The sequence below is a fragment of the Chinchilla lanigera genome, unplaced genomic scaffold, assembly GCF_000276665.1.
Source record: "Chinchilla lanigera isolate Chin_1 unplaced genomic scaffold, ChiLan1.0 scaffold00050, whole genome shotgun sequence".
NCBI lineage: Eukaryota > Metazoa > Chordata > Mammalia > Rodentia > Chinchillidae > Chinchilla > Chinchilla lanigera.
Window position 1 is genome coordinate 16,119,737 of NW_004955451.1, and position 25,110 is coordinate 16,144,846.

At 57.1% G+C, this 25,110-nt stretch overlaps 1 protein-coding gene across 4 annotated transcripts in view; it reads right to left on the reverse strand.

Moving 5' to 3' along the window:
- The window catches only part of Dnajc7 (DnaJ (Hsp40) homolog, subfamily C, member 7), a 27,572-nt gene continuing 2,462 nt past the window's right edge, over positions 1-25,110 (reverse strand). Inside the window, exons 1-14 of one of the 4 annotated variants that reach the window (XM_005394437.2) lie at positions 21,725-21,891; positions 12,520-12,608; positions 11,240-11,364; positions 10,864-10,977; positions 10,060-10,134; positions 6,896-7,014; positions 5,536-5,689; positions 5,089-5,253; positions 4,371-4,462; positions 2,040-2,113; positions 1,632-1,778; positions 1,403-1,555; positions 518-580; positions 1-283 (exon numbers count right to left, since the gene is read on the reverse strand). In XM_005394437.2, the coding sequence (XP_005394494.1) occupies positions 246-283; positions 518-580; positions 1,403-1,555; positions 1,632-1,778; positions 2,040-2,113; positions 4,371-4,462; positions 5,089-5,253; positions 5,536-5,689; positions 6,896-7,014; positions 10,060-10,134; positions 10,864-10,977; positions 11,240-11,364; positions 12,520-12,608; positions 21,725-21,753 (1,437 nt within the window). In that variant the 5' untranslated portion in view covers positions 21,754-21,891 and the 3' untranslated portion in view covers positions 1-245. Of the gene's footprint in view, positions 284-517; positions 581-1,402; positions 1,556-1,631; positions 1,779-2,039; positions 2,114-4,194; positions 4,290-4,370; positions 4,463-5,088; positions 5,254-5,535; positions 5,690-6,895; positions 7,015-10,059; positions 10,135-10,863; positions 10,978-11,239; positions 11,365-12,519; positions 12,609-21,724; positions 21,892-25,110 lie in introns of those variants that run through there. The other 3 variants (XM_005394436.2, XM_013519288.1, XM_013519287.1) reach the window with 3 other exon arrangements.

Sequence of the window (25,110 nt, forward strand, 5' to 3'; positions counted from 1 at the left end):
GACACAGTCACAATGCTTTATTTTCTCCGGTTTTCTTTTTTAATAAAGTTAAACAGTAAAACAAAGATTCACAAGCTGCCTCCCCGTCCGCAGCACAGCTCCCTCCTGCCCTGCTCAAGCACGGCGACGGCACGGCCGGCTGGCGGCAGAGCTGCGTGCGGAGCCAGGACGGGGAGGTGGCTGTGTCCACACTCGAGGCGGGGCCAGGTGAGTCTGTGCGTGCAGGGCTGGAGGGGTGGCCTTCATTAGCCGAACTGGAAGAAGAAATTCCCCGGACCAGACGCTGGAAGGCAAAGGGACGGGTCACCCGCTCTGCCCTGCCGAGGGCTGTGCAGCCCACACCTGGCAGTGTTTGGCTACGGGGCCCTGGTGTGCCAGGCGGAGCCCCGCACACCTCACACAGGAGCCTCAGCATGGGCACTGTCGCCCTGCAGGGCCAGCTGACCTCTGGGAACCCCCCCTGCCCCCGCACAGGCCCTTCTGCCCCAGAGCAGCCCGGGCCTGCAGGCACACCCACCTTCGAAGCTGAAGCCCCCAGGACCCCCGAAGAAAGCCTTGAAGATATTGTTGGCGTCGAAATCTGCTGGCAGCAAGGAAGGGGGAGGCGGCCACGTTAGCAGGTCCAGGGGCCTGGCGGCGCCCCACCCCCACGAGCACCCCTCTCCTGCCAGCCTGGGTCCCTGCCCCTTCCAGGGCGGTGGAGGGAACAAAGCTTTCCCTACTGCAACGGCCCGAACGTCGCTTCGCTTACGCTGCCCCTTTCCCTTCAATGCCACCACTGTCAGCTTGGGAACAAGACCCGTTGGTGTCAGTCCACAGTGCCCTCTGGACCGGCCGGGGCGAGGCTGGGCTGGGCAGGAGCCACCAGCTGCTCAGCGAACGCCGGCTGTGACAGACGCCCTCCCCGCCTCCCCTCACGCACGTCCCGAGTTCAGGTCACTGCCCCAACGCCCCGCGCCAGGAGCAGAGGGCTGCAGAGCAGTGCCTGTCTGCTCTCGGTGCCCGCCAACAGCAGCGCGTGTCCTCCGTGTAAGCCAAGCCTTGCTGCCAACAGGCGTCGTCCACTGCCCGCACCGCAGAGCCCTCTGGCCCGACCCGCCCAGCCTGTGCACGCCCCAGAACCCGGGTTTCTCAGCCCTGCAGGACTCAGCACAGGGCCACGTCTGCTCCACTCCACGCCTGTCCCTGCGCATAGACCCGGGGTAGCATCTGGCCCAGGGATGGAGGCCGCAGATGCAGACTGGTTCCCTGGAGGCAGGGAACAGATCCGACCTCCGTCTCCCCCAGAACCTGGCAGCCAGCCTCACACCCAACACTGCCCACCGGGACAGGCCCAGGTCCCTGCGCTACGGGCAGGCCCCAAAGGCTCTGGGGCAGCCCCACCGGGGCGCAGCCCACGCACCGCCCATGTTCATGCCCTCCTCGTCCAGGTCCTGGCCACTGTCATAGCGCGTCTTCTTCTTGGGGTCCGAGAGGATGGTGAAGGCCTCGCCCACTTCCTTGAACTTCTTCTCTTCCTCCTTCTGCACTTCGGCGCTGGCTCCGCTGTGCCGATCTGCAGGCAGGAGCAGGAACTCAGACCAGGCCAGGGTCTCAGCCCGCCCCCCGCCGTCCTGCCCCCCGCTGCCTACCTGGGTGGTGCATCAGGGCCCGCTTCCGGTAGGCTCTCTTGATCTCGTCCTCAGAGGCGTTCTTGTCCACCCCCAGGATCTTGTAGTAGTCTTTCCGCTTGCTCTTCTTCAGTTCCAGCTGCGCGTTCTTTAGGAGCTGCTTGTGCTCTGGGGAGACAGGCAGTACCCAAGGGCACAGTGACTCTGGCCGCCGGAACTCAGCGGCTGCTCGGCGCGTTCTTCCGGGGGCCGGCGCACTTCTCGTGCTTTGGTCCTCGCGGCAGCCACACGGCAAAGGTGGGTGACGGGGGACTCGGGACAGAACCCGGGGGCCCATGCCCCTACCAGGACTGCATCACCGCTTCCCGGCTGGCGGCCATGCTGAGCCCCATGACCACAGCCCCGGGGAGGTGGACACCAGCCCGTCACCTTTCGTCTTCTCCGTCTGGTAGACCTTCTCGTAGTCCCGCACGGCGTCCTCGTACTGCTCTGTGTCCATGTAGCTGGGGAAGAACACAGGGCGGGCGCTCAGACTCGGGATCAGGCAGCTCCAAGGGAGGGGGCGTGACGCCCGCTGAGCGACAGGGCCCACGAGTGGAGGCCCGAGCGCGTGGCGCAGAGCTGCGGAGAGCAGCAGGCCAGGTGGGGCGGAAGCGAGTGGGGTGAGGCGCGGCCGGAAGAGGCAGTGCAAGGGGCGGCTGTGGGCAGACCTTCCTGGGCCTCGCCAGGGGCGGTGGTGAGCCAACGGGAGGCACAGGCAGCGTCGCGGTGGAAAGGGCTCCTGGGCCAAGGCGGGCTCCACTCTATGGCCCGCCGTGGGAACCGCGGCTTCCCACAGAAGCAAGAGGCACCTTCGAAGGCCTGACAAGATCCCTGCACCAAGCAGGCCCCATCTAGCTGCGGGCCGTCTGCAGACCTCGAGGTCTGGGCGCCAGTCTGCTGGCCGGAGGGGGCTCAGCACCCTTGGCCTCGCTCACGCCTGGGCCCAAGTCCCAAGCCGCGCAGTAAGGAAGGCGTGCTGCAGTAACTCGCTGTCTCTGCTGACGAAGGGTCTGCACCTTTTCTCTCCCGCTTCCCACAGTACTGGGGATGGAACCCAGGGCCCGGGACCAAGCTAAGCCTCCAGCCCTCTTTACCATAACGGCTCGCTAAGTTTGTAAGCTGCCCAGATGGGCTTGGGCTTGCCATCTTCCTGCCTCAGCTTCCCACACTGCTGACAATACAGACATGTGCCACCACGCCCCGATAGGTTGAAAAGAAGTAGCCACGCCAAGTGGGGGCTCCACGGAGCCAGGGAGGTGTGCTAACGTCCAGCCTTCTCCACTGCCAGACCCGGCCAGGTGGGAGCTCTGTCCATGCCAGCTGTCCCAGGTGTGCTGCCCACCCATGGCCAGACTGTGCAGGCCCCTGAGGTGGGGTCCCAAAGCAGAGCCCCTCCAAGAACAGCTGTGTCTAGCAGGGAGAAGGGGCTTGCTGACCTGGGCTCGCCCAAGTGCTGTGGCACTCACAGAGGAGCTCTGGAGGGGCCTGGGTGGGGTGACGTTCAGGCCCACTGGGGCACAGCCTGGCTCTCCTCCCAGGTCCTCCTTCCTGCCCGCTGGGCCCTGCGCAGCTTCTCCTCTGCTGGCCGCCCTGCCCTGCAACAGCCAACCACGGCCTGCAAGCTGGACCCAAATTGAGTAGAAACAGTGCTCCCTGTGTGCTTGTGGGCGCTGGGTGCTCGTCCCAGCTGCAAGAAAGCAACCAAGACACAGACTGCACAGACCGGGCCCGGCCCGGATCTTCCTACCCAGTCAGCCACAGCACTGCCCACTCCCTGCTGAACGCAGGAGCGTGACATGGGCGACAGGGCGTCCTGCCCGCTCGGAGCAGGTGTTTCTCCCTTTCGGCCGCGTCAACGGTGCCGCAGCCCACGCCGTCTGGGAGCAGCACGGCGGGTCTGTCAGGGCGTCTGGCTGGCTCCCAGGACAGACTGTCTCCCAAGGCTGCAGCCTCTGTCCCCAGCGGCGTCAGGCCCCTGGGACGGTGCAGCCTGCATTCTTCAGAGACCTCGCCACCCACCAACCTCACTGGGAACTAAGCCCCGCCGCGGCCTCGTCTTCCTATCTGAAGGGGGACAGCTAGGGACGCCACCGGGTACAGTAAGGAAGGCAGAGGGCGTGGGGAGACTGGCGCACAACACATCTGCCTTCCTTCCGGCTCCAGGTGCAGGAAGCCGCTGCCCAGACTTGGTCTGAGGAGGAACGGCGTCTGACAGGGTCTGCGCTAACCCGTGGCAGCTACGCTGTCTGCAGAAAATGCTCCGCCGGGTCCGACAGTAAGAACAGGGTCGGGGTCCCTGGCAGCTGGCTCTCGGGTCACTGCGCCGGCACAGCATGGCTGCCCAGCCGGGCACCTCAGGAGGCAGCTCCTGGCTGCCTGTGATGGAGCCAGCCGCAGCAGCAGCCCTAGCCTTCTCCCAAGCGTCCAACCAGGAACATTCCCGGGTGAGCACCCGCGGGCTGAGCACCGTGCGAGCGAGGGAGGTGACCACGCGGACGCAGCTCCAGGGAGGCGGACTCGAGGCTGGAGGGAGGAGACTTACTGAGCGCGGGGCTAGCGCAGGCTGGGGAGCCTGAGGGCGCGGCGCAACCTCCTCGCCGCAGTCTGTAAAGACAGGCTCGGCTGCAGCAGGCCCACCTAGAGCAGGGAAGGACCAATGACCTCACGCCGCGCCGGCCCGCTGTGGCCACTGCCGCTCCCCGGCCACACCTCACTCACCACTGAGCTCTCCTCAGGTAGGCCTTGATGTACGTGTCGTCCAGCGTCACAGCCCGCGTGCAGTCTGCGATCGCCTCGTCCAGCTTCCTGAGCTTCAGGAGAGAGCAGCAGGCCCCGAGTAAGCCACGCACGCGGGGGAGCCCGGCGGTGGGCCTCACCGCCACATGCGGTCCGCAGGGCTCAGGCCCAAGGACACCACAGCCACGCTGGTTCCCCGCTCTGTGCTAAGGCAGGGCCAGGCAGCCTCTGCCATCCCCGCCCTCCACTGTTGCGGGCCCTGCTGCAGCGGTGAGGACGGCTGCGCTGACTGCCGGGCCCTGCAAGGGCAAGGAGCCCGCCTCCCTTGCCGTGTGGGCCACAGGGCCCTCAGGCACCTCAGCCATGCGCGATGACCGTCAGCTATGCCGGAGGAGACGCCACTCCTGCCTGGATCAAATCTCCACCTCGCCCCAAAGCCAATGGCCTCTTGCTGAGGCAGCAGACCGGACACAACTGCTTAGAAGCGCCCCAAAGGCCCTCGCCACGCGCCTCCTGGCGAAGAGGCCGTGCGGAAGAACAGGGACCCCCGCAACAGCCCCTGAACCCCAGACAGGCGCCGCCTCCACAGGGCAATGCCCAGCACCTGGAAACGCTTGCGTCTGGCTCACCCAGGCAGATGTCCCAAGACCCGTGACAGCCTTAAAAACCCTCCCTCAGTCCCAACTCAGCGCTTGCTCACCTTGGAGTTGACGGTTCCCCGGTTACAGTAGAGCTTGGCGTTTGTCTTTATATTGTTGGGGTCTATGGCCAGGGCTTCTGTGTAGAGTTCGTAAGCTAGCTTGTAATTCCCGTCCTTGAACGCTTTATTCCCATCTTCCTTCTTTGCTTTGAGGGCTTTGGCATTCTGTGGAGAGCAGCGAGGGAGTGGTGGCGTCCTCGAGCCTCGGGCCCACCCCTCGGGCTGCAGGAGTCAGCAGCGCAGCCCCGCCCCAGGGCGCTGTCGCTCACACAGGGCACAGGGAGACCTTCCCCGGGGTTCATCGCTCACTTTCCTCCAAGCGGGGAGAAGAAAACAAGAGACCCAAATCCCCACGTAGGTATTATAGCACCTGACCTAGCAGTGCACTTTGCCCCCAGGCAGACAGAAGCTGTGCCGCGTCCTTCCCGCAGCGGCCTGTGCACTCACCCTGCAGGCCGCGCAGGCCTTCTCGTGGTCCGGGGCCATCCTGAGGGCCTGCACGAAGAACTGCACAGCCTTCTCGATGCAGTCCTCGTAGTACAGGCACAGGCCCCGCACGTACAGCGCGTCAGCGTTGGTGGAGTCCAGCCGCAGGATGTCACTGCAACACCGCACAGTGCACTCAGCGGGGCCGGGGGCGCGACCCCCGACCCGTTTGGGCCCGAGCCCTCGAACATAGGTCCAGTGTTCAGAGGACCCGGAAGCAGGCAGATTCCCGCAAACTCTCTGCAAACCACGCCAAAATAACCCACGTGCACTTATCTCTAAAATCTTTCTTTTTCTGAGAAGCTGGGGTCAAGCCCAGGGCCTTGTCCATGCCAGGCAACCACTGCGCTGCTTGGCGTCACCGCCAGCCCCTGCTGTCTCACAAGCCTTGCTCCACTAGAATAGCGGTGGTCAACTGCACCCCACAGGGCAATTTCTTGCCACTGGGGTTTTTTACACAGTACTGGCTACAAAAATCAGGGGCTTCACACTGAGCTACATCCCAGCCTTTTTTTTTTTCATCTTCTTTCAGACAGGGTCTTGCTATGCAGTTCAGGCTGGCCTTGAGCTCATTTTGTAGCCCGGGCTGGTCTCGAACTCACAATGATCCTCCTGCCTCAGCCTCCCAAGTGCTGGGATTACAGGTATATACGTATACCACCATGCCAGCCTTTTTTATGTGGAGACAGGATCTCACTGTTAAGTTCCCCAGGCTGGGCTCAAACTTGTGATCCTTCTGCCTCAGCCTCCCAGAGGGCTGGGATCGGAGGCCTGTGCCACCACGCTGGGCTTGCTTACAGCTTTACTGGCACAGGGTGTCCCCATCTGCCCATCAGTTACCTCTGGCTGCTCTGGGACCACAATGCCAGCGCTGGACAGAGGAAAGACATCTTCTGGCCTCCAAAGGCTAAGGTATCTCCCATCTGGCCTTCACTGCGCTCACCCACCCGTAAAGTAGAAGGAAAGGGACCGCATTAAAGCAAAGCTCATTACAAAGTGAGCTCAAGGCCAACCGGAACTGCTGAGTGAGACCCTGTCTCAAAAAGACAAAAAAAAAAAAACCCAAAGCTCAAACTTGCATGACAAAGCCTGCTCCTCCCACACGGCTCAAGGACAGCTATAGGGCACCTGCTGTGCCGTCAGCCTCCTTCCTAAGATGAGGCTTTGCGCTGCTCTCACACCTGGGGCTTCCAGCCCTCCCCACCTCTGCCCGCGAGGACCAGGATGACAGGCAGAAGCCACCACCCAGGCCCATATGCCCGCCGATCCGGCTTGAGCTTCAGCTTCGGGGCAGGGGGCTCTGGCCGGGCTTAGTGCTCACCTGGCCACAGACTGTGCCTCTGGGTAGCGGCCCAGCATCGCCAGGCACTCAGCTTTGAGGATCTTGAAGCGGTGGCAGGCGGGGGCGAACTCCAGAGCCCGGTCCATGCAGAAAACCACCTTTGGGAAAGGAGAGCATTATGAGGCTCGGATTCGACTCCAGAAATGTCTGCACCTTTGCTTGCCAAAGACCAAAGTAAGACTCAGACAGCCCAGCCCACTGCTGAGCAGGATGGTCCCGAGGTTTACCTTTCTGCGGCGCTGGCACTGAACGCAGGGCCGCGGTGTGCTGGAGCGAGCACGGCACGCCCAGCCACGCCCTGGCCTGCTCAGACTGGAAACACCTCCAACCCCGCTGCAGGTGCTCGAGGGAGGACGAGCACAGCCAACGTTTACCCAGCGCCTCACTACCCCATTTAATCCTCGAAAGTTTTCTCGTTTCCTTCATTTTAGTGATGAGAAAACTAAGGTTGGAGGTTGACGAAGTTGGTAAGTGACAGAGGTGGGACTTGCTGAGACATGCTAGGTCCCAGGGCAAAGCGTCGGCAGGCAAAGCTATGGTGCTGGCGCCCCTCAAGTGGGAAAGGGTGCAGGGGCCCTCGCCCTGCCCTCGAGGGCGCGGCAGCCGAGGCAGAGCAGGGCGCTGGTGGCGCGGGCCTGGTCGGAGCGCTCAGCGCTTCGCCCCGCCCCCACGTCCCTTCAGGGACAGCTGCAGGCAAAGAAGATCTTTGTTTCTTTCAAGTTCATCTGTTTCCCCGCCAGGATCATAATTCTTCATTTGTGACATCACCGTGAGCTACAGGGGGCGCGGTTGGGATGTCACACAGAGGGTTTTGTCACAGACTCAGGATTTGGGCTCCAGAGTGGGCAAGGGAGAGAACATAGAAGACCGCCTTTCACGACAAAGCTCTTGCCTGGGTGACCTCTGAAACGTGACAGCCAGCAGAGCCGCTCTCCACGCACACACCCAAGCCAGATCACACTGCAGAGACACTGTGCTTATGAAGCTAACAGACAGGACCGAGAGGATGAGACGTTAACCCTGGGGCTCTACGCTGATCGGATGGAGCACATTTATCACCAGAGACCTCACTGGTGCATGAGTTAAGAATGCGCACTTCGGTTTTTTGAGACAGGGTCTCGCTACGCAGTCCAGGCTGGCCTTAAACTTGCAGTGATCCTCCGCCCTCAATCTCTCAAGTGCTGGGTGTACAGGTGCGTGACACATGCCCGGCAGGAGTAATTCTTTCCTATCCCCTTTTATCAAAGCTTTGCTGAGCACTGGCTCCAGAAAGCACCAAGAGAGCCGCACATAGAAAACAACAACCCCCTCTGTGTAGGGAGCTAGCTTCTTTAAATGATCCTGAAAAATCCTCCAGATCAGTGAGTTTTAACTTTTTGGGGGCCATTTACCTCCTTTTGAAACATCAGTGAAAGTGATTTCTGAGTACAATCAAAAAAAGCAAACTCAGAATCATACAGCTCAGGGGCAACAGCCCTAAGAGACCCATTAAGATATGCACAAGTGTTTCCTACCTCTTCCTTGCCTCGGATTTGTCAACCACTTCAACATGTGTACTTTCTAGAATCATCACCCACTTTAAGAACAACTGGGCCGGGCGTGGTGGCGCACACCTATAATCCCAGCACTGAGGAGGCTGAGGCAGGAGGACTGCTGTGAGTTCAAGATCAACCTGGGCTACAAAGTGAGCTCAAGGCCAGCCTGAACTGCATAGCGAGACCCTGTTTCAAAAAGACAAAAATAAATACATAAATAAATAGGAATTAATTTAAGAACAGACCAGTGTCAGAAAGGTGCTGATACTGGGCATGGTGGCGCACACCTGTGATCCCAGCACTCTGGGAGGCGGAGGCAGGAAGATTGAAAATTCATGTCCAGCCTGGGCAACTGAGAACCTTAGCAAGAGCCTGTCTCAAAATAAAAAATAGAAAGGGCTGGGGATACAACTCAGTACAAAGGCCTTGGGTTCGATCCCTGCTACTGCAAGCACTGGACCAAACCCACCCCTCTCCCAAAACAAAGTGATGGTGATGAGTCACAGTGTTCCACAAGTAAAAGGGCCTTTCTCTCTCTTTTTTTTTTTATCTATTTGAGACAGGGTCTTGCTATGCAGTTCAGGCTGGCCTTGAGCTCACTTTGTAGCCCAGGCTGGCCTTGAACTCTCAATGATCCTCCTGCCTCAGCCTCCCGAGTGCTGGGATTACAGCTGTGCACAACCATTTCTGGCTCTCATTTTTGTTTTGAGAAAGGGTCTTGCTATGTTCCAAGCTGGTGAGAAACTCTATGTAACCCAGGCTGCCTTGAAGCCGTGAACTTTGGATCCTGCCTCAGCCTACAAGGGTGTTGGGATTGTAATGTGCCACTGTGCCAGGCTCTGATTTCTGATTTATAGGTCACAGTTCACATGAAGTCAAGGTCAGCTGTCTTTATTAAAATAAAAACAGATTATCTCAAGCCAATTTTTAATTCCAACTGGCTTTTCCCTTCAGTAAACGCACGCTTTTGGGCCATGACTTTATAGCAACCATACCAACAAAAAACTCATTTGGCTTTTTTTTTTGTCTTTTTGAGGCAGGGTCTCCATGTGCCATTCAGGCTGGCCTTGAGCTCGCTTTGTAGCCCAGGCTGGTCTCAAATTTGCAATGATCCTCTTGCCTCAGCCTCCTGAGTGCTGGAATTATAGATGTGTGACACCATGCCCAGCCCTTATCTGGGCTTTTTAAAAAATTAATTTGGCGTTTTATCATAAAGACAAATACAGTTAAGAAAATTATTACACTAGCAAAAACCACCTACCTTTTTTTCTTCCTGGGGTCCTGCCAACTGAACCCAGGCCTTTTGCACTGAGCTATACCCCCACCCTTCCTATTTTTTATTTTGAGACAGAATCTCACTAAGCACCTAAACTGCCCAGGCTAAGTGTGAACTCTCAATCCTCCTGACTCAGCCTCCCTGAGCATTCAGTAAAGAAAAGAAATTTTAAGACAAAAGCAAAGGCCCAAAGCCAAAATCAAGCAACAATTTATTACCCTAGGTCTTCAGTGCCATACTGCTACTCTCAGTGACCACACATGCACATGCATCAGAGCCCCGCCCTGAGCTCCATTGAAAGAGATAGGTGACCTTCCCACAGTTGTATTTACCTTCCGAAAATCTCGCTTCTCAAAATCTGTTTCTGCTATTTTCTCATATTCCATAACTGCATTAGCATTGTTGAACTACATGGGAAAATCAGACACGTGGAAATTTTAGTGAAGTCAGAGATTTAATGATGCCCGCGGTTCACTAAGATCTGCACGGTGATCTGCACCCAGGCCCGGAACTGAAGCACGTTTCAGCTGCTACCAGTCCAGCCAGGAGCTGGGCTTCCTGACTTTTCCCAGCCCTCGCTGCCTAGCAAGCGCTCTGTCGCTGGCCACACCCCAAGCCTGCGTTTCCTTTCATTCTTAGTATTACACTGTCGTCCACGCTGTGGAAGAACGCTGTGCTGCCAGGCGCTGGCCAGTGAGCGTGCTGGGCTGACTTGGGCTCTGCAGAGCGGACGCTGCTCAGGCCCTTAACTTCCACTGTGTGGGCTCCGCCAGCCACCTTGCATGGGTTTGCCTGTTTCTCAGTCCCATGGGAGGAACCCAGTGCCCCCATGCTGACCTACATCCCAGCCCTTTCCCTCTGAGGCAGGGCCTCACCAAGCTGGGGTTCCCCTGCCACAGCCTCCCAGGGTGCAGGGGTGACAGGCCTGCGCGTGGCGCCGGCCCATCTCACAGCTCTGAGGCTGTCAGTCAATTGCTCGGAAAATCATCCGAAGGCGGAGGCAGGTGGGGCTTGGAGCAGGGCTGAGGGAGAGGGGAGACTGGGCTCAGCCGACTCCTTCCGGACAGGGCACCCTGCCATGCTGCTGTCACCCGTGTTTCCACCCCTGCACGTGGGTCACAGCAGACAGACCGCACCTCCTGCTGCGCCTGAGCATTTTTGTGATCCAGTTCCAGAGCTCTCTGGAAACTGCGACACGCCGCCATGGCGTTCCCCAGGGAGAGGTGGCACTTGCCCTCCCGTAGATGTCCCTAGAAGAAACAGGAGAGAAAGCACTGTGACCCGCCAGGCAGATACACAGCAGCAGATTCCTGCGCAGAGCCAGGGCCCAGGCAGGGCTCCACCCCGGTGCAGTGCCCTCCAGGGCAGACATTTCCCACATGCCTCTAGTGACGTAAGTGACCCCAACACAGAGATTAAAGCCCGAGAGGCCAGGGAACTCCCTGCACCCTGTCCTGCCCAGGCCCTAGATGGCAGGCAGCCTGAGCCTGGGACCCGGGCCCCCGGACACACCCGCACGAAGCCGTCGTCCAGCCGCACTGACTGCTGCGCGTCCCCCAGCGCCTCCCGGAACCTGCCCAGCATCATCAGCGTGGCTGCCCGGTTCCCGTAGTAGCTCGCATTTTTGGGACACGTATCTACAGCGGAGGCAAAAAGTGGAGCTCAGTGCAGCCCAGGTCCTGACTGCAAACCTCAGCTGCTGCTCTCTAGGCGATGTCAGGAGGGCCGGGGTGCAGTGCCACGCTGGAGTGCTTGTCCTGCCTTCTGGAGTCCTAGGCTCCTTCCCAGCACCAGGAGCAAAGCAAAACAACAAAAATGGGTATAGTAGTGTGCACCAGCCACCTGAGGGCTGGGGAGGCTGAGGCAGGAGGATCATGGGTTTGAGGCCAGTTTACAGTACTCTGTGAGAGCCTGTCTCAAGGAAAAGAAGAGAAAGGGTGTAGACTCTTAGACCACAGATGAGTGTTCCTAGCTGTGCACATCGACACTGGGCACTACACAACCAATTTTAAAAGAAAAGAAGTTACAGCTGGAGCATGCCAGGGTCTAACACGTGTGAGGCCCTGGGCTCGATCCCCAGCACCCAGACTGAAACAAACCAAACTGAACCAACAAGACCACTGGTGGCTCCAAAAAGCAGCTTTAAGCAGGGCATGGGCCAGGCCGGGCTGCTCAGAGCTGGAGCCCACATCTCACAGCTCTGCAAAAGCCCCAGGCACACTGCTCACCCAGGAAGAGGCAGCCCAGCCCTCCTGAGTGTGCATCACACCGGGTACAAGGTGGGCCCTGCGCCTGGCCTGTGGACAGCACAGGGAACAGCACGCTGGAGTGGACAAGGCCAGTGGGCAAGCAAAGCATGGGGACAAGAGGACTTGACCTCACATACAAAGGCCTTTTGCTTTCCTGTTGTGTTTCTCTCCCCCTTTCCCTCCCCCTTTTTTTTTCCCCCGGTACCGGGAATCGAACTCACAACCTCACACTTGCCAGGCAGGTGCTGTGCCGCTGAGCTAAATCCCCAGCCCTCCTCTTCCCCTGTTTCCAGCACTGAAAACTGAACCCAGAGCTGTCACACTAAGCTCCATCCCTAGCCTCTCCTGCCTCAGCCTCCCAGAGTGCTGGAGTTAGAGGCCTATGCCACCATGCCTGGCTCTAAAGGCCATCTTCTGAGATAAGGAAGAACTGCCCGTCCTGCTGAAGTCACCCATCAAGAGTCACAGGAGCAGAGCAGGGACTGCGTGGCTCCTCTCGGAGCAGCTGCTCACGCGCACCTTCACTGCTGCAAACGTCCTTACCGATGGCCTTTGTGTAGTAGTTGTAGGCCTCATTGTAATCTTTCTTGGCATAGTATGCGTTTCCTTGCTCCTTGAAGGACTCGGCTTCCCTGAAGAAGTAAGAGAAGGAGGCAGGTTACTGGCGGGGAGCACCTCGGGTCTGCAGCCCAGACCCGTTGCTCGGGGAGGGACAGAAAGATGGGGAGGGACAGGGAGGGACGGCCAGGTCTGCTCAGCGCTGGCGCCCAGCAGGCGGCACGCGGGAAGGATCTGCGCTTTGCTGGGGCCGCTGCCTTGTCTCTTCAGGATGTCCTCACAGTGCTGGCTTGGCTCGGCCACCGCCCTGTCCACGGCCACTGTGCAGGAGCAGGTGCCCGGATAGCCCCCCTCAGCCACTGCACTGTTTTGCTTTTTAAAAATGTGGTGCTTATACAAATGAAACTAGAAATAAAACTGAAATAAGAGCGTGCTGAGGGTCACACCCAGCCAAGTGCAAGGGAAGCACAGGTGGGCTACCGCTGAGCTCCCCACAGGCTGGCGAGTCTGCCCGCGTGCCTGAGTGAGCACATGTGTGGCACCGGGCCTCCCACGAGGCCAGCACGCGCTCTAGCTGAGATACATCTCCAGCCCTTTTGCAAGATTTTCATTTTCAGACAGAGTCTTGTGAATGTGCCAGCCTGGCCTGAATCTCGCAACCCTCCTGACTTAGCTACCCAGGCAGCTGGGGTTGTAGGCGAGCTCCACCATGCAACTACTGAAACTGCCCTACCCTGCAAAGGCAGAGACGGAACCCGGCCTTCCGTGTGGAGCTGCGTCCTGGCCCTGTTTTCATTTTTCAACTCAACAGGGTCTTTTTAAATTGCCCAGGTTAGGATCCTCCTGCCTCAGCCTCACAGAGTGCTGGGATCACAGGGTGTACCATGACACCCAGTAACAGCTGAGCTTTTCCTGCCTCTTTCACAGACATGCAGCAACCTGGTTTGGGGCAGGAAATTCCACAGGGACACTGCCGTCCCTGGGAAGCGGGTCACCTCCTTAGTACCCTGGAAAAGTGGCTTAAGTGTCTGTCCCTGAAGGACAGGTGGGCAGTGGCAGGTGGCAAAGGAGTGGAAAGCACAGCGTTCTCGCGTGTAGGACGGGGCAGTGCCGTGAGGAGCAGCGGCCTCCTGGCCCCACCCGCCGCTGCCCCAGTGTCCACCCAGGGTGCAGCCCCAGCCACAGCAGCCAGAAGCACTGTACAAGCAGCGAGAATACGGACGGGTTCTCACTGCAGTGATTATCACGACAGCTACGTCTCTGAGGAGTTTTAAGAAAAACCATTTCTTGCCTAGTGGTGTGGCACACACCTATAATCCCAGCACTCAGGAGGCTGAGGCAAGAAGATCACTGTATGTTTGAGGCCAGTCTGGGCTACATTGTGAGTTCAAGGCCAGCCTGAACGATATAGTGAGATCCTGTCTCAAAAACAACCACAAAAACAAAACCAAGAAAGACATTCTTTTCCTACCCGTTATACGTGCAAAAAAAGAACTGAGTGCCAGAGCGTTGCCTGAGATCGGGACCAAAAAATTGTTTTTTCTTTTTTCTTTTTGTGGTTCTGGGGATTAAACTGAGGGACTCATGCTGAGCTACATTCCCAGCCTTTTAAATATTGAGACAGGGTCTCACTATGTAGCCCAGACTGCATAGCAGAGCCCAGGCTTTGAACTCGAGGCAGTTCTGCTTCAGCCTGCTGAGTGCCGGGATCACAGGCGTGCCGTGTGCCCACCGTGCCTGGCAGGCCCTCACTCTCAGGGCTGGAGATGGTGTGGGTGTCTGCAGCCTGCTCCCAGGGAAGGTGGCAGTGCAGAGAGCATTTTAAGCTGTAAGGTGGTGGAGATGCCTCCCGTTGTGAGGCAAGGCTGTCCATTCTTCCCCGCTGTCCCGAAAGCCCTCAACAGGGAAGGAGCCGGCAGGAAGGAGCAGGAGGAGGAGGTAACCTGTGTGTGCTGACGGAGCTGCCCTGCGATGGCGCCCCACGTTGTCGTGCAGTGCAGCCATCGGAGGGAGGTCCGCCAACTGCCAGACCTGAAGGGCAGCTGTGGCCTCTGTGCGATGCCTTCCGGTGAGTCTGGAAGGTCCCGGAACATGACACAGGGCCTCTCCCTCCACAGCAGATTGGCGGGGATGCCTGGGCCCCCCGACGGGGCTTCAGCAGCCGGCGGAACCACAGCGAAGCACAAGGACACCACTCCCAGGCGGGCTGGGCCAGGCCGCACCTGTCCCACCCGTGAGCGATGCCACACCACCCTGCTGAGGCCAGACCCCCCCCTTCTGCTCCAGCGAGCATGCTGGGGCCCGGTTCAGAAGACTGGGGCTGGGGCTGAGGCTCAATCACTTGCCCCAGGTCAGCAGAGACCACATCTGTCAGCCCCTCGGCCCGTGCGTTCTCCGCTCTGCTGCCTCCTCCCTACCCGAAACAATGCTTGCGCAGAAGGTCACCCCCAGGCTGGGCTGGGGCCTCTGAGACCGGGACCTAGAGAACCTGACTTCACCTCCCCTGAGGAAGTCCTTTCACTTTAGTAACTGGTGAGTAGATTCCACTGGAGAGCAAACAAAGCGAGTAACGTCAAGTCAGCCCCCAGCAGCAGAACGAGCGGGCTGTGTGGGCCGCGCTGCGGACTCACGCACCGCACAGGCGCCCGCGCTGCTCCCACACAGCCGCGCAGCACAAGGCTGTGCTTTCACAGGGCACGGCTGACTGACAGCTGCTGGGGGGGCGACACAGCGCTTCTTGTGGGGCTCCAGGCCCAGTGCCCACTGCGCAGTGCCCCTTCCCCCGGGCCTCCCAACACCCAGCACGGGTGCCCAAGCCAGAGCCTGCCAGAGTCGCGCTGCGCCAGCTTGGGGGAGCAGTCGGCAGACCGTGGCTGAGGGGTGAGAGGAGCAGGAGACCAGGCCACGAGAGGGGACGGGGTCCCGGCGGGGCCTCAGTTCACCCGATAAGCACGCCAGGTCCCATCTGTGCAGGGAGAACAGGGTGCGTTGGAGCAGCTTGGACCCACTGGCAAAGAAAAGGACCCTGAAGGACTAAATTCAGCTACAGCCTTTCTTTCTGTGGCTACAGAACCGAACTCAGACTCAACCCTCAAGTACAGCTTTCAGCCCTGGGCGACAGTCCTGACATGCAGGGAGGGCCCTCTCAGACCAGACAGGCCTTGCTGGGCTGCGGGGGTGGTCATTGGGACAGTTCCCAGTGGGCACCCGCCGCCATACAAGCGCCCAGGGTTGGGGTACGCACACTTGCATTTCCTGCAGTGCGGGGGACTGAACCCAGGGCCTCATGGTTACTGGCCAAGCAAGCACCCACCAAGCGCCATCCTTGGTGCTGACCCCACCCCTGCAAGGGACTAAACTATCACCTTGCAGTGGGTGAGTTACATCCTCAGTCCTTTTAAAAAAATTTTATTTTGAGATAGGGTCCTGCTAAGTTGCCCAGGCTAGCTTTGAACTTGTGATCTTCCTGCCTCAGCCTCTCACGCTCCTGGGGTTATAGCTGGGCACACTACACCTGGCTTAATATACCTTTAATACACAAAAACCGTACAGGTGCTGAGGTGTAGCTCAGTGGCAAAGTACTTGCCGAGCATGCACAGGCTCTGGTTTGATCTCTGGTGCTGCAAAAAAGAGAAGCAAACTACCAACTGGTGTGGAGTACACCAGGGCGTCCCCACACAATTACACACGTGCACTGGAAAGAGCAGGGAACCCAGCACACCCACTAACCAGGACACCCCTCCCTTCCTGGAGGTCTTTTCCCCCCAGATCCTGTTACACCAGGGTTGTTTGTTTGTTTTTTTCTGGTACCGGGAACCGAAATCACGACCTTGCGCTTGCCAGGCAGGCGCTTTGCCACTGAGCTAAATCCCCAGCCCCTACACCATGGTTTTTAGATCAAAACTTTTTTTTTTTTTGTCTTTCTGAGACTTGCTATGCAGTTCAGGCTGACCTTGAGCTCAGTTTGTAGGCCAGGCTGGTCTTGAACTCGCAAGGATCCTCCAGTCTCAGCCTCCCGAGTGCTGGGATTACAGGCATGCATCACCACGCTCAGCCTAGATCAAAATTAATTACCCTGCTCCCCACCCACACCCAGAGTGCACTTGAGAAAGAACAGCTGCATGACTCTGGCTCACCAGGAGACCCCTGCGGTGGGTGACAACTGCTGGTCAACTTGTAGCCCCAAACCAGCTGAACCAAACCTGCATGGTGCTGGGCATGGCAGCCTGCCTTGAGGACTGCTGCCGGCAGCATAAGAGGCAGACCTGGGGAAGTGAGGCTGTTGGAAGCTGTTAGTTCTGTTGGGGTCATGCTGGCTTTCCTGATGAACTCGGCTACTTTCATCGTCCCAGGAGCCTGGGACCTTGTTGGCACTAAGAATGGCTGTGGTTCACTTTGGGGAGCTCTGGTCCTCACTCTGAGCATCATTTCCTGGCTCCGGAAGGGAAGACGGTGCACTGCTCAGTCTCCTGGAGAAGCTTGTCACTGGCTTTCCTGAGGAGAACTCAGCTGTTCTCGTCACTGGAGGCGCTCGGGACCTCACCATCACTGAGGACGGCTGTGGTACTTCTCAGGGGAGCTCTGGTCCTTACTTTACCATCACTTCTGGCTCCAGTGCAGATCCCTCAGCCTGCGAGCACAGATCCTTCAGCCCATTGGCACAGACTTTCTGGTTTCCACCACTGACCTTGGGACCTTCCCAGGGCAGATCCGTGAAATAGGCCTGCGTGAGACATTGTCATGGGCTCTAGGCCTCCAGTTGGACTTGTGGGGTCACTGTCATGGGCTCTAAGTCTTCAGCTGGACTCATGCAGACATTACCGCGGGATCCAGGCCCTCAGCTGGATTCTTTATTCTTTAGTGTGTGGGCAGATTTCCTGCACTCTCTTTGTATGTGACTCTTGGGTGACTGTTATAAATAATCTTACAAAATATGTCCTGTATTGTACTGTTCCTCTTGCAGGCCCCAAACCACAACACCCTGGGATGAGTGCACCGTACCACTCTGGTCACCAGCATCAAGCTCTTGGGAAGCAGCTGCGGGAGAGTGGCTCACAGGACAGCGGGGTGCTGCACTGGAGGCCCAGCCCTCCCCTGGGGCGGAGGTGGCAGATACGCCCCACTGCTGGCCTGTTTTGCTATTTCAGAGGCCTCCACAATCTGAAGGCTGCAACTCTGCAAACCTGCTCTTCTGCACCACAAGGCTAGACCTGTGTGCAGGCGGGCAGCCTCTCCTGCTGAGTGATCACTAACAACTCTGCCACACAGGCATGCGATCCTGGGACCAAGTGACAGCACCAGGCAGCCCGGGCTTCCGGCCCCAGCTGACTCTGCAGTTACAGCTCAGCTGCATTACAAACACAGGAAACACAGCCGGGCCTGGTGGCACATGCCTGTCATCCCAGCCCTCAGGAGGCTGAGGCAGGAGGGTCGTTGCAAGTTCAAGGCCAGCCTGGGCTACACAGTGAGTTCAGGGGTAGTCTGAACTATACAGCAAGACTGTCTCAAAAAATCAAAAAACAGAGGCTGGGCGTGGTTGTGCACACCTGTAATCCCAGCACTCGGCAGGCTGAGGCAGGAGGATCCTTGAGTTCGAGACCAGCCTGGGCTACAAAGTGAACTCAAGGCCAGCGTGAGTGGCATAGTGAGAATCTGTCTCAAAAAGACCAAAAAAAAAAAAAAAATCAAAACAAGGGACTGGGGATTTAGCTCAGCAGCACAGTGCCTACCTGGCAAGTACAAGGTTATGAATTCCATTCCCAGTACTGGAAAACAAACAAACAAAAAACCCAAAAAACAAAACAAAACAAAAACCCACAAGAGCTGGGCATGGTGATGCACGCCTGTAATCCCAGGCTGAGGCAGGAGGACTGTTGCGAGTTCGAGACCAGCCTGAGCTACAAAGTGAGCTCAAGGCCAGCCTGAACTGCATAGCGAGACCCTATCTCAAAAAAATTAATTAATTAATTAAAAAAAAACAACCCACAGGAAACACCACCTCTAAGGTTGCAATATGCCCTACATAAATGACCTGTGAAACTTTTCCATTTTCTCTCCAAACACTTCTAAGTCGAATGCTTGGCAAGACCCCTCCCTCAGGCCAACTGGGCTCATTTCTAAGCAACTACCACGGGAAACTCTTGCCAGCTCCACTGAGACCAGACTAGAGGGGAGGCGCGGTGTCTCAGATGCTTACTGCAGCTGGGAGCTCTGATTTACTCGACAGGGCGGGTCTGTAGCTGTTACTGTGGGTGAGGGCCACAGCCACAGCACCCTGAACACCTGATCTTGTCTAAACACTGCTAAGTCAGGTGCTGTGGGGCTCACCTGCAACTCCAGCTACCAGGAGGCTGAGGCAGGAGGATCACCAGTTCAAGGCCAGCCTAGGCAACTTAGCAAGACCCTATCTCAAAACTAAAAATTAAAAAAAAAGAACAGAGCCAGGAGTGGTGGGGCACACCTGTAATCCCAGCACTCGGGAGGCTGAGGCAGGAGGATTGGTTCGAGTTTGAGGCCAGCCTGTGCTACAAAGTGAGCTCAAGGCCAGCCTGAACTGCATAGTGAGACCCTGTCTCAGAAAGACAAAAACCACAAACAAACAGACGAAAAAAACAAAACCCTAAAAAACAAAACCAAAAACCAAAAACCAAAAAAAGACAGCTAGACATGCCGTTCTGTGGCACAGTGCTGTTTTAGCACGTGGGAGTCCTGGGTTCAATCCCCCAGATGAAAAGGGGAGTATTTAAATAAATATTAAAAAACCAGGATAAGACTCTTCATCAAGTTGTATCATTTTAAGATTTATTCCAAGGTCGGGTGTGGTGGTACACACCTGTAACTGCAGCACCTGGGAGGCTGAGGCAGGAGAAACACTGTGATTTGAGTCTGGCCTGGGCTACAAACTGAGTTCAAGGCAGCCTGAACTACATAGTGAGATCTTGTCTCAAAAAGACAAAACAATTTATTCTAGAGGGAGATAGAGAAGTTGGGGAAATAAAGTTCACTCTGTTCTGTTGCTCAAAAAGGATAGGCATGGTTTTATTACTCTCCAACACTGTAACTTAAAATGCACTGCTTAACTTGATTATTACCTTAATTTATTTATTTAGAGTGGGGGGAGGGGCTTTCTTTGGGGCTCAGCTGGTCTCAATGCCGAGATCTTCCTGCCTCAGCTTCCCAAGAAGCCCTACTTGTGTGCCACTCCACTTGGCTTTAATTTTTGTAGGACAAACCAAAACATAGCAACCTACTTTTATTGCAAGTATTTGGCTAAAACATTTTTTAATAAAATTAACTCTTTGGATAGCGTTAATGGTTTAAATCAAAACAAAGGCCACAGCTTGGGGAAGTTCGGGTTTTGTATTTTGCATCCTGGATATAGCCCACCACTTATGAAATGTAAGAAAAAGCCCAATCTGTTTAAATTACAATCGAGGACAAGATGATCTCCTTCGTCAGTGCAGAGGTGCACCTGGGCCTCTGACCTGCAGAACATTTGCAGAGCGGCCGCCGCAGGGGCCTATGTCTCCTGCTTCTCTCGGGGCATCCCTGCAGTCCTGTTTCCACTTGCGAACCGTCACTGCCCATCTCTGTGTTTCTGAGGGCTGGGCTGTTCCTTTTATTCAAACAATCTCATTGCCAGCTGATCTGAAAGTGCCCTCCGCCCTTCAGAATTCTCGGGACAGTGGCCAGGCTGGGAGTAGATTCCTCCATCCCACAGCTGAGACCTCATGTCCCCGCTGGCTGGCACGTCCCAGCCACATGTCCTCAATGACCTTCATGACAGAAAACACAGGACAGGAGCCCCTCGGCAGCTCGGCTACGCCCTTCCTTACCTTCAAGCTTTATAATCTGGGGCTGAGCTGCTACTGCCAGTCCATAGGTGGCAGCAGGAAGCCCGGGCCAGCCAGGGGGGCAGGGTGGGTGCTGAGCAGCTGCTGCCTGTGAGCAGCGCCACCTGCTGCCAGCTGCCAGGCCCGGCCCCTATAGGGAAGAAGGCGCCTGCTTGCCCAATACCGAGAGCACCCTCTCCACTACCCAGACATACGGTGGGCGGCGTGGGCGAAGAAAGCCCCTTGGACAGCAGCTCCAACTGCTCTGTACACACAGGGAGCCCCACTGGGGCCAAGCGTTTCACATCCAAGGGCACAAAGTGGAGCTGAGGGGAGCAGCAGCGTGGGTTGGGGCGCTCTCTGCTGCCTGAGTGGGGAAAGTACAGGGCTCCGGCTCAATCCATGTAGACCCCAGGGCCTAGCAGGGCAACCTCCGAGCTCTACAGGCCCTCGGCAGCACCTTCCGGACTAGCCCCCGCCCTCTCTCCCTCAGTTTCTCCTTTGGCACCCCATGGGGACTCTGGTGGCACTTCCCAAACCCCAGGATTGAGGGAGAAGCTGCTTCCCAATGCCCTCCAGTGTGAGAGGGCAGCTGGGCCTCCCACTGGCACTGTGCCCCCACAGAGTCCTGTGGGTTCCCAAGCCAACTCTCAGAGACACAGCATCCCAAGTGGCCTCCAAAGACCACTGGAGGAAGAGAGGATCAACCCCACCAGCCGACCTCTGGGTCACCCCCACTGTGACAGTCTCAGAATCAACCTCGAGCCACACAGACCCTTCCTCACATAGCCTGCAAAACCCTCAACCTCTCACTGGGCATGGTGGCACACGCCTGCTATCCTAGCACTCGAACTCTGGAAGCTGAGGCAGGAGGACCCCCAGGAATTCAAGGCCAAACAAATAAACCTCAACCTTTGGTTCTCCTTCTTCATGGGATCTGCCTTTTTTTTTTTTTTTTTTTTTTTTTTTTTTTTTTTTTTCTTTTTTTTTTTTGGTTTTTCTCTGGTACCGGGAACCGAACTCTCGACCCTGCGCTTGCCAGGCAGGCGCTTTTGCCGCTGAGCTAAATCCCCAGCCCCCGGGATCTGCCATTTTATCTGGTTGGGGAAGAAAGAAATTGGTTTTGTTTTGTTTTTAAGACGAGATCTCACTTTGTAGTGCGGACTGGCCTTGAATTAAGGGCCTTGAACTCACGAGGATCTTCCTGCCTCAGCCTCCTGAGTGCTAGTATTACAGGCATGTGCCATTGCGCCTGGCTTTCAATTGTGACTGCAAAGTAATGAACAAACAGCCCACTGGAGCGGCTGCACTGTGAAGCCTGCTCCTCCTGCTCTGATTCATGTGGTGTGAAAGAATACCTGGCACGACCTCTGAGTAACTTCCACATCCCAGCACTGGAGGGAGGTGCAGGAGTGAACTGAGGGCAAGACAAGCGCTCAGGGGAGCACAGCACAGGGGGTCCAGGCGCCCAGGCGGCTGCTGCCCATTGTCCCACAGTCCTCTCAAATACCAGTCCAAGAAAGCAAAAACCAAAGCTCCGCTCTCAGCTTTTAAACTTTCAAAATACCAGCTTCAGTGATGGACTTCCCTGATTGGCTGGGGTGTACAATAGGGTGGCCTTTCAGCCAATCAGAATCCTGGTCGTTGGGCTCCCACTTGGTGCTAGAGCAACTGCCGCTCCGCTAACCCAAGCCGGGCTTGAAGTTGCTGGGCTGACTAGGCGCTGGGTGTGGATCGGAAGAGGCCGGAGAGCCCTTCCGCGCTCTGCCTTTGCTGGGTCTCAGGACGTCAGTTTTGCCCCTTGTCAGCACCAAGACTCAACTGATTCACGTAGTTCGGCGTTCTGTGATCCTAGGCTTAAGTTTCCGTGCTGAGCTGGGTGGAACCCAGGCCTCTGCGCTGAGTGACAGCCCCTCTCCTCTTTATTTTTTAGTGTCCAGGCTGGGCTTGACTGTGCTCTGTGCTCCTCCTGCTTCAGCCTCCCAGACAGCTGGGAAGACAGGCGTGGGATACCTCGCCGGGCGGATGATCGTCTTCATGACTCAGCTCTGGCGCCCAGCTGTCTCTCAAAGGTGAACCCCTGGCTTTAACACAGGGAGGGGGAAGGGGGGGGCCCTCCCTCCCTCTTCAGTCAGCAAAGCCGCGCGTTCCAAGATGCCCTGAGATGCCTGAACCGCGAAACGAGGCTCGCAGCCCGGCTCCCAGCCAGCGTGGAAAGAAGGGCACATGAGCAATCCATGTCCCTGGACATGTGGAGAGCCCAGTAAGAACTGCTCCAGCCAGTGGGCCAGCTTCGGTCCCCAGGTTTGCCATCCAGCGAGCAGGGCCTACTTCCTCCTGGACTGCAGTAAGGCCACTTAGAGAGCCGAGCTCTGGCGCTCCCAGGCCAGGCAGGGCATTTGCACAGAGACCGGCCGGTTGCTCCCTGCAGAGCTAAGCCACAGAACCTCCCTCGGCCTGAGGCAGGGGGCAGCAGGAAGTCCTCATCACAGAACCCTAGCCACCAGTGTCAACACCATGAATACCCCTTTCACTCTTGGCTCCCTGGGTCAGTGACAGGCCAAAGCCTGGCCTTTTCTTCCTGGAGACATTGCTGAGGAAACAACAGGGAGCTGTTAAAGGTGCTAAAATCCTGAAGTCCAGCTCCTGGGGACTGAACCCAGGGAGCCAACACTGCGCCAGACGAGGCCAGTGGGTTCTTGGTTTTTTCTCACTACTGAAGACTGAACCCAGGGCTTACACACTGAGCTACAACCCCAGTCCTTTTGTATTTTGAGAGAAGGTCCTGCTAAGTCACTAAGTTATACAGGCTGGGCTCAGACTCCTGCCTCAGCCTCCCGTAGACTGGGATTACAGGTGTGTGCTACTCTGCCCGGTTAAGACCCAGTGTCTTGAAAGCTCCTGTCATTTTCCCCTCCACCGGTGGGACCATGACAATTTGGCAGCAGATGCAGCAGCAAGATGTACTTGGGCCAAGATGAAAGAAGGAAAGGCTCCTGTGGATGTGACAAGGACAGCCCAGGGAGCCATCAACACTGTGTCCCTGTGAGAACCGGTGGCCAGGAGAGAGGCAGACTCGGTCAAACAACCCTTAAGGAAGCCAGACCGAGAAAGGGCATTTGCAGGGACGTCCCTGCCCCTCTCGCTTCTAGGGCTATGAAGAAGATCAAGAAACCTGACAAATTCAGCCGACCTCCCCCAACACCTTCTCCACCCCTCTCCAATTCCAGCACTGCAGAACCACCCCGAGCACCACGGCCCATCAGAGCAGACAGACAGTTCACCCTTTTAAAGCCAACTCACATGGCAGAGAGTCAAAGCGATTTTTTTGTGTTTTCGCTTATTTTCCTTTTGCTATTGTACAGAAATAATACGTAGTAAATCTTGGTATGCCTAGAAAAGCTGTGTATGTGTATGGCCACACACGTGTGTGTCTGGTAAGAATGCACTTTTGTTATTTAATTTACAGCTACATTTGCTTAATGGTAGATACAACAATTGTGCATTTTATAATCACTGACATCTCACCCCATGGAATAAAGCAGTAGCACAGACCAACGCCCTCATCTTGACATACAACGACTGTGTTTCAAATGACATGGTCACACTGCGGCACCGCCCCATCACCTGCTTCCTGTTTCATGTATCTGCACGCTCCTTTACAGTAGTAACTCCAAGCCAGGATACCCTCAGAGGCTGTGATTTTCTGTGTGGTGCCAGGGACACAACCCAGGGTCACGGGCACCCTTCTGTCACTGAGCTCTATCCCCAGCCTGAAAGTTACTGCTTTAGATAGGAAGCCAGGAAACGAAGGCCAAAGGAGGGCACTCCCTGTGTCAGAGGTTTATGCTGAGTAAGACAAGTTTCTTAAATGACACACAGCCAAAATCCCTATTCATAACACGAAGAACCACCGACTTCAAACACAAGTACTAAACTCTTACACCAACTAAAGTTTTGTGTTGACAGGAATTATGTTTCCTACTTTGCATTTTTGTTGTTTTGTTTTTTGAAACAGGGTCTTGCTAGGTAGTCCAGGCTGGCCTTGAACTTGAGGTGATCCTCCTGCTTCAGCCTCCTGAATGTTGAGATTGTAGACATGTACCACCGGGCCCGGACCCATTCTGCAATCTCTTAACGACCTACAGGAACCCCTGATACTTAATTTAAGTACTTCAGGGAATAACAGGAAAAGTCAAAACCAGGAAGAGCCTGGACGCTGGCCTCTTGCTCTCTGACCTCCCCGGAACGATGCGGTGTCCAGCCGGTCAGCTCCCCAAGGTCAGGACCCCGGGTTCCCGGGGTGGGCTGGGTACCTGCCGCGAGCTTGCCGTTTCTAACTCGGACAGCAGCGCTCCACTCTCCTCCCACACCGTCTCAGGTGACCGGGGGAGGGCACAGGGGGCTCGGCACTCAGGCAGGCGGGCGCGAGGACGCCGAGGGTGGCAGCGCCGTGCAGCCTACGCGAAGGGGCGCAGGGAACGCGCGGCTGCGCGGAGAGGGCCCCGCGCCTCCCGAACCTTCGCGTCCGCGCGGCTCTGAGCCGGGACGACCGCGCCCGCTCCGGCCCCCTTCCGACGACCTGCCCCGGCCGCCGCCGGCCTCCAGAGTGTTCTCGAAAACCACCGGCTCGGCAGCCGCGCGGCGGCGCAGGCCAGGGAAGCCCCTCCTCTCCCGCCCTCCTCAAGTCCCAGGGAGCCCGGGGCGACAGGCCAGGACGGAGACACGGCCGCCGGGCCCCCTG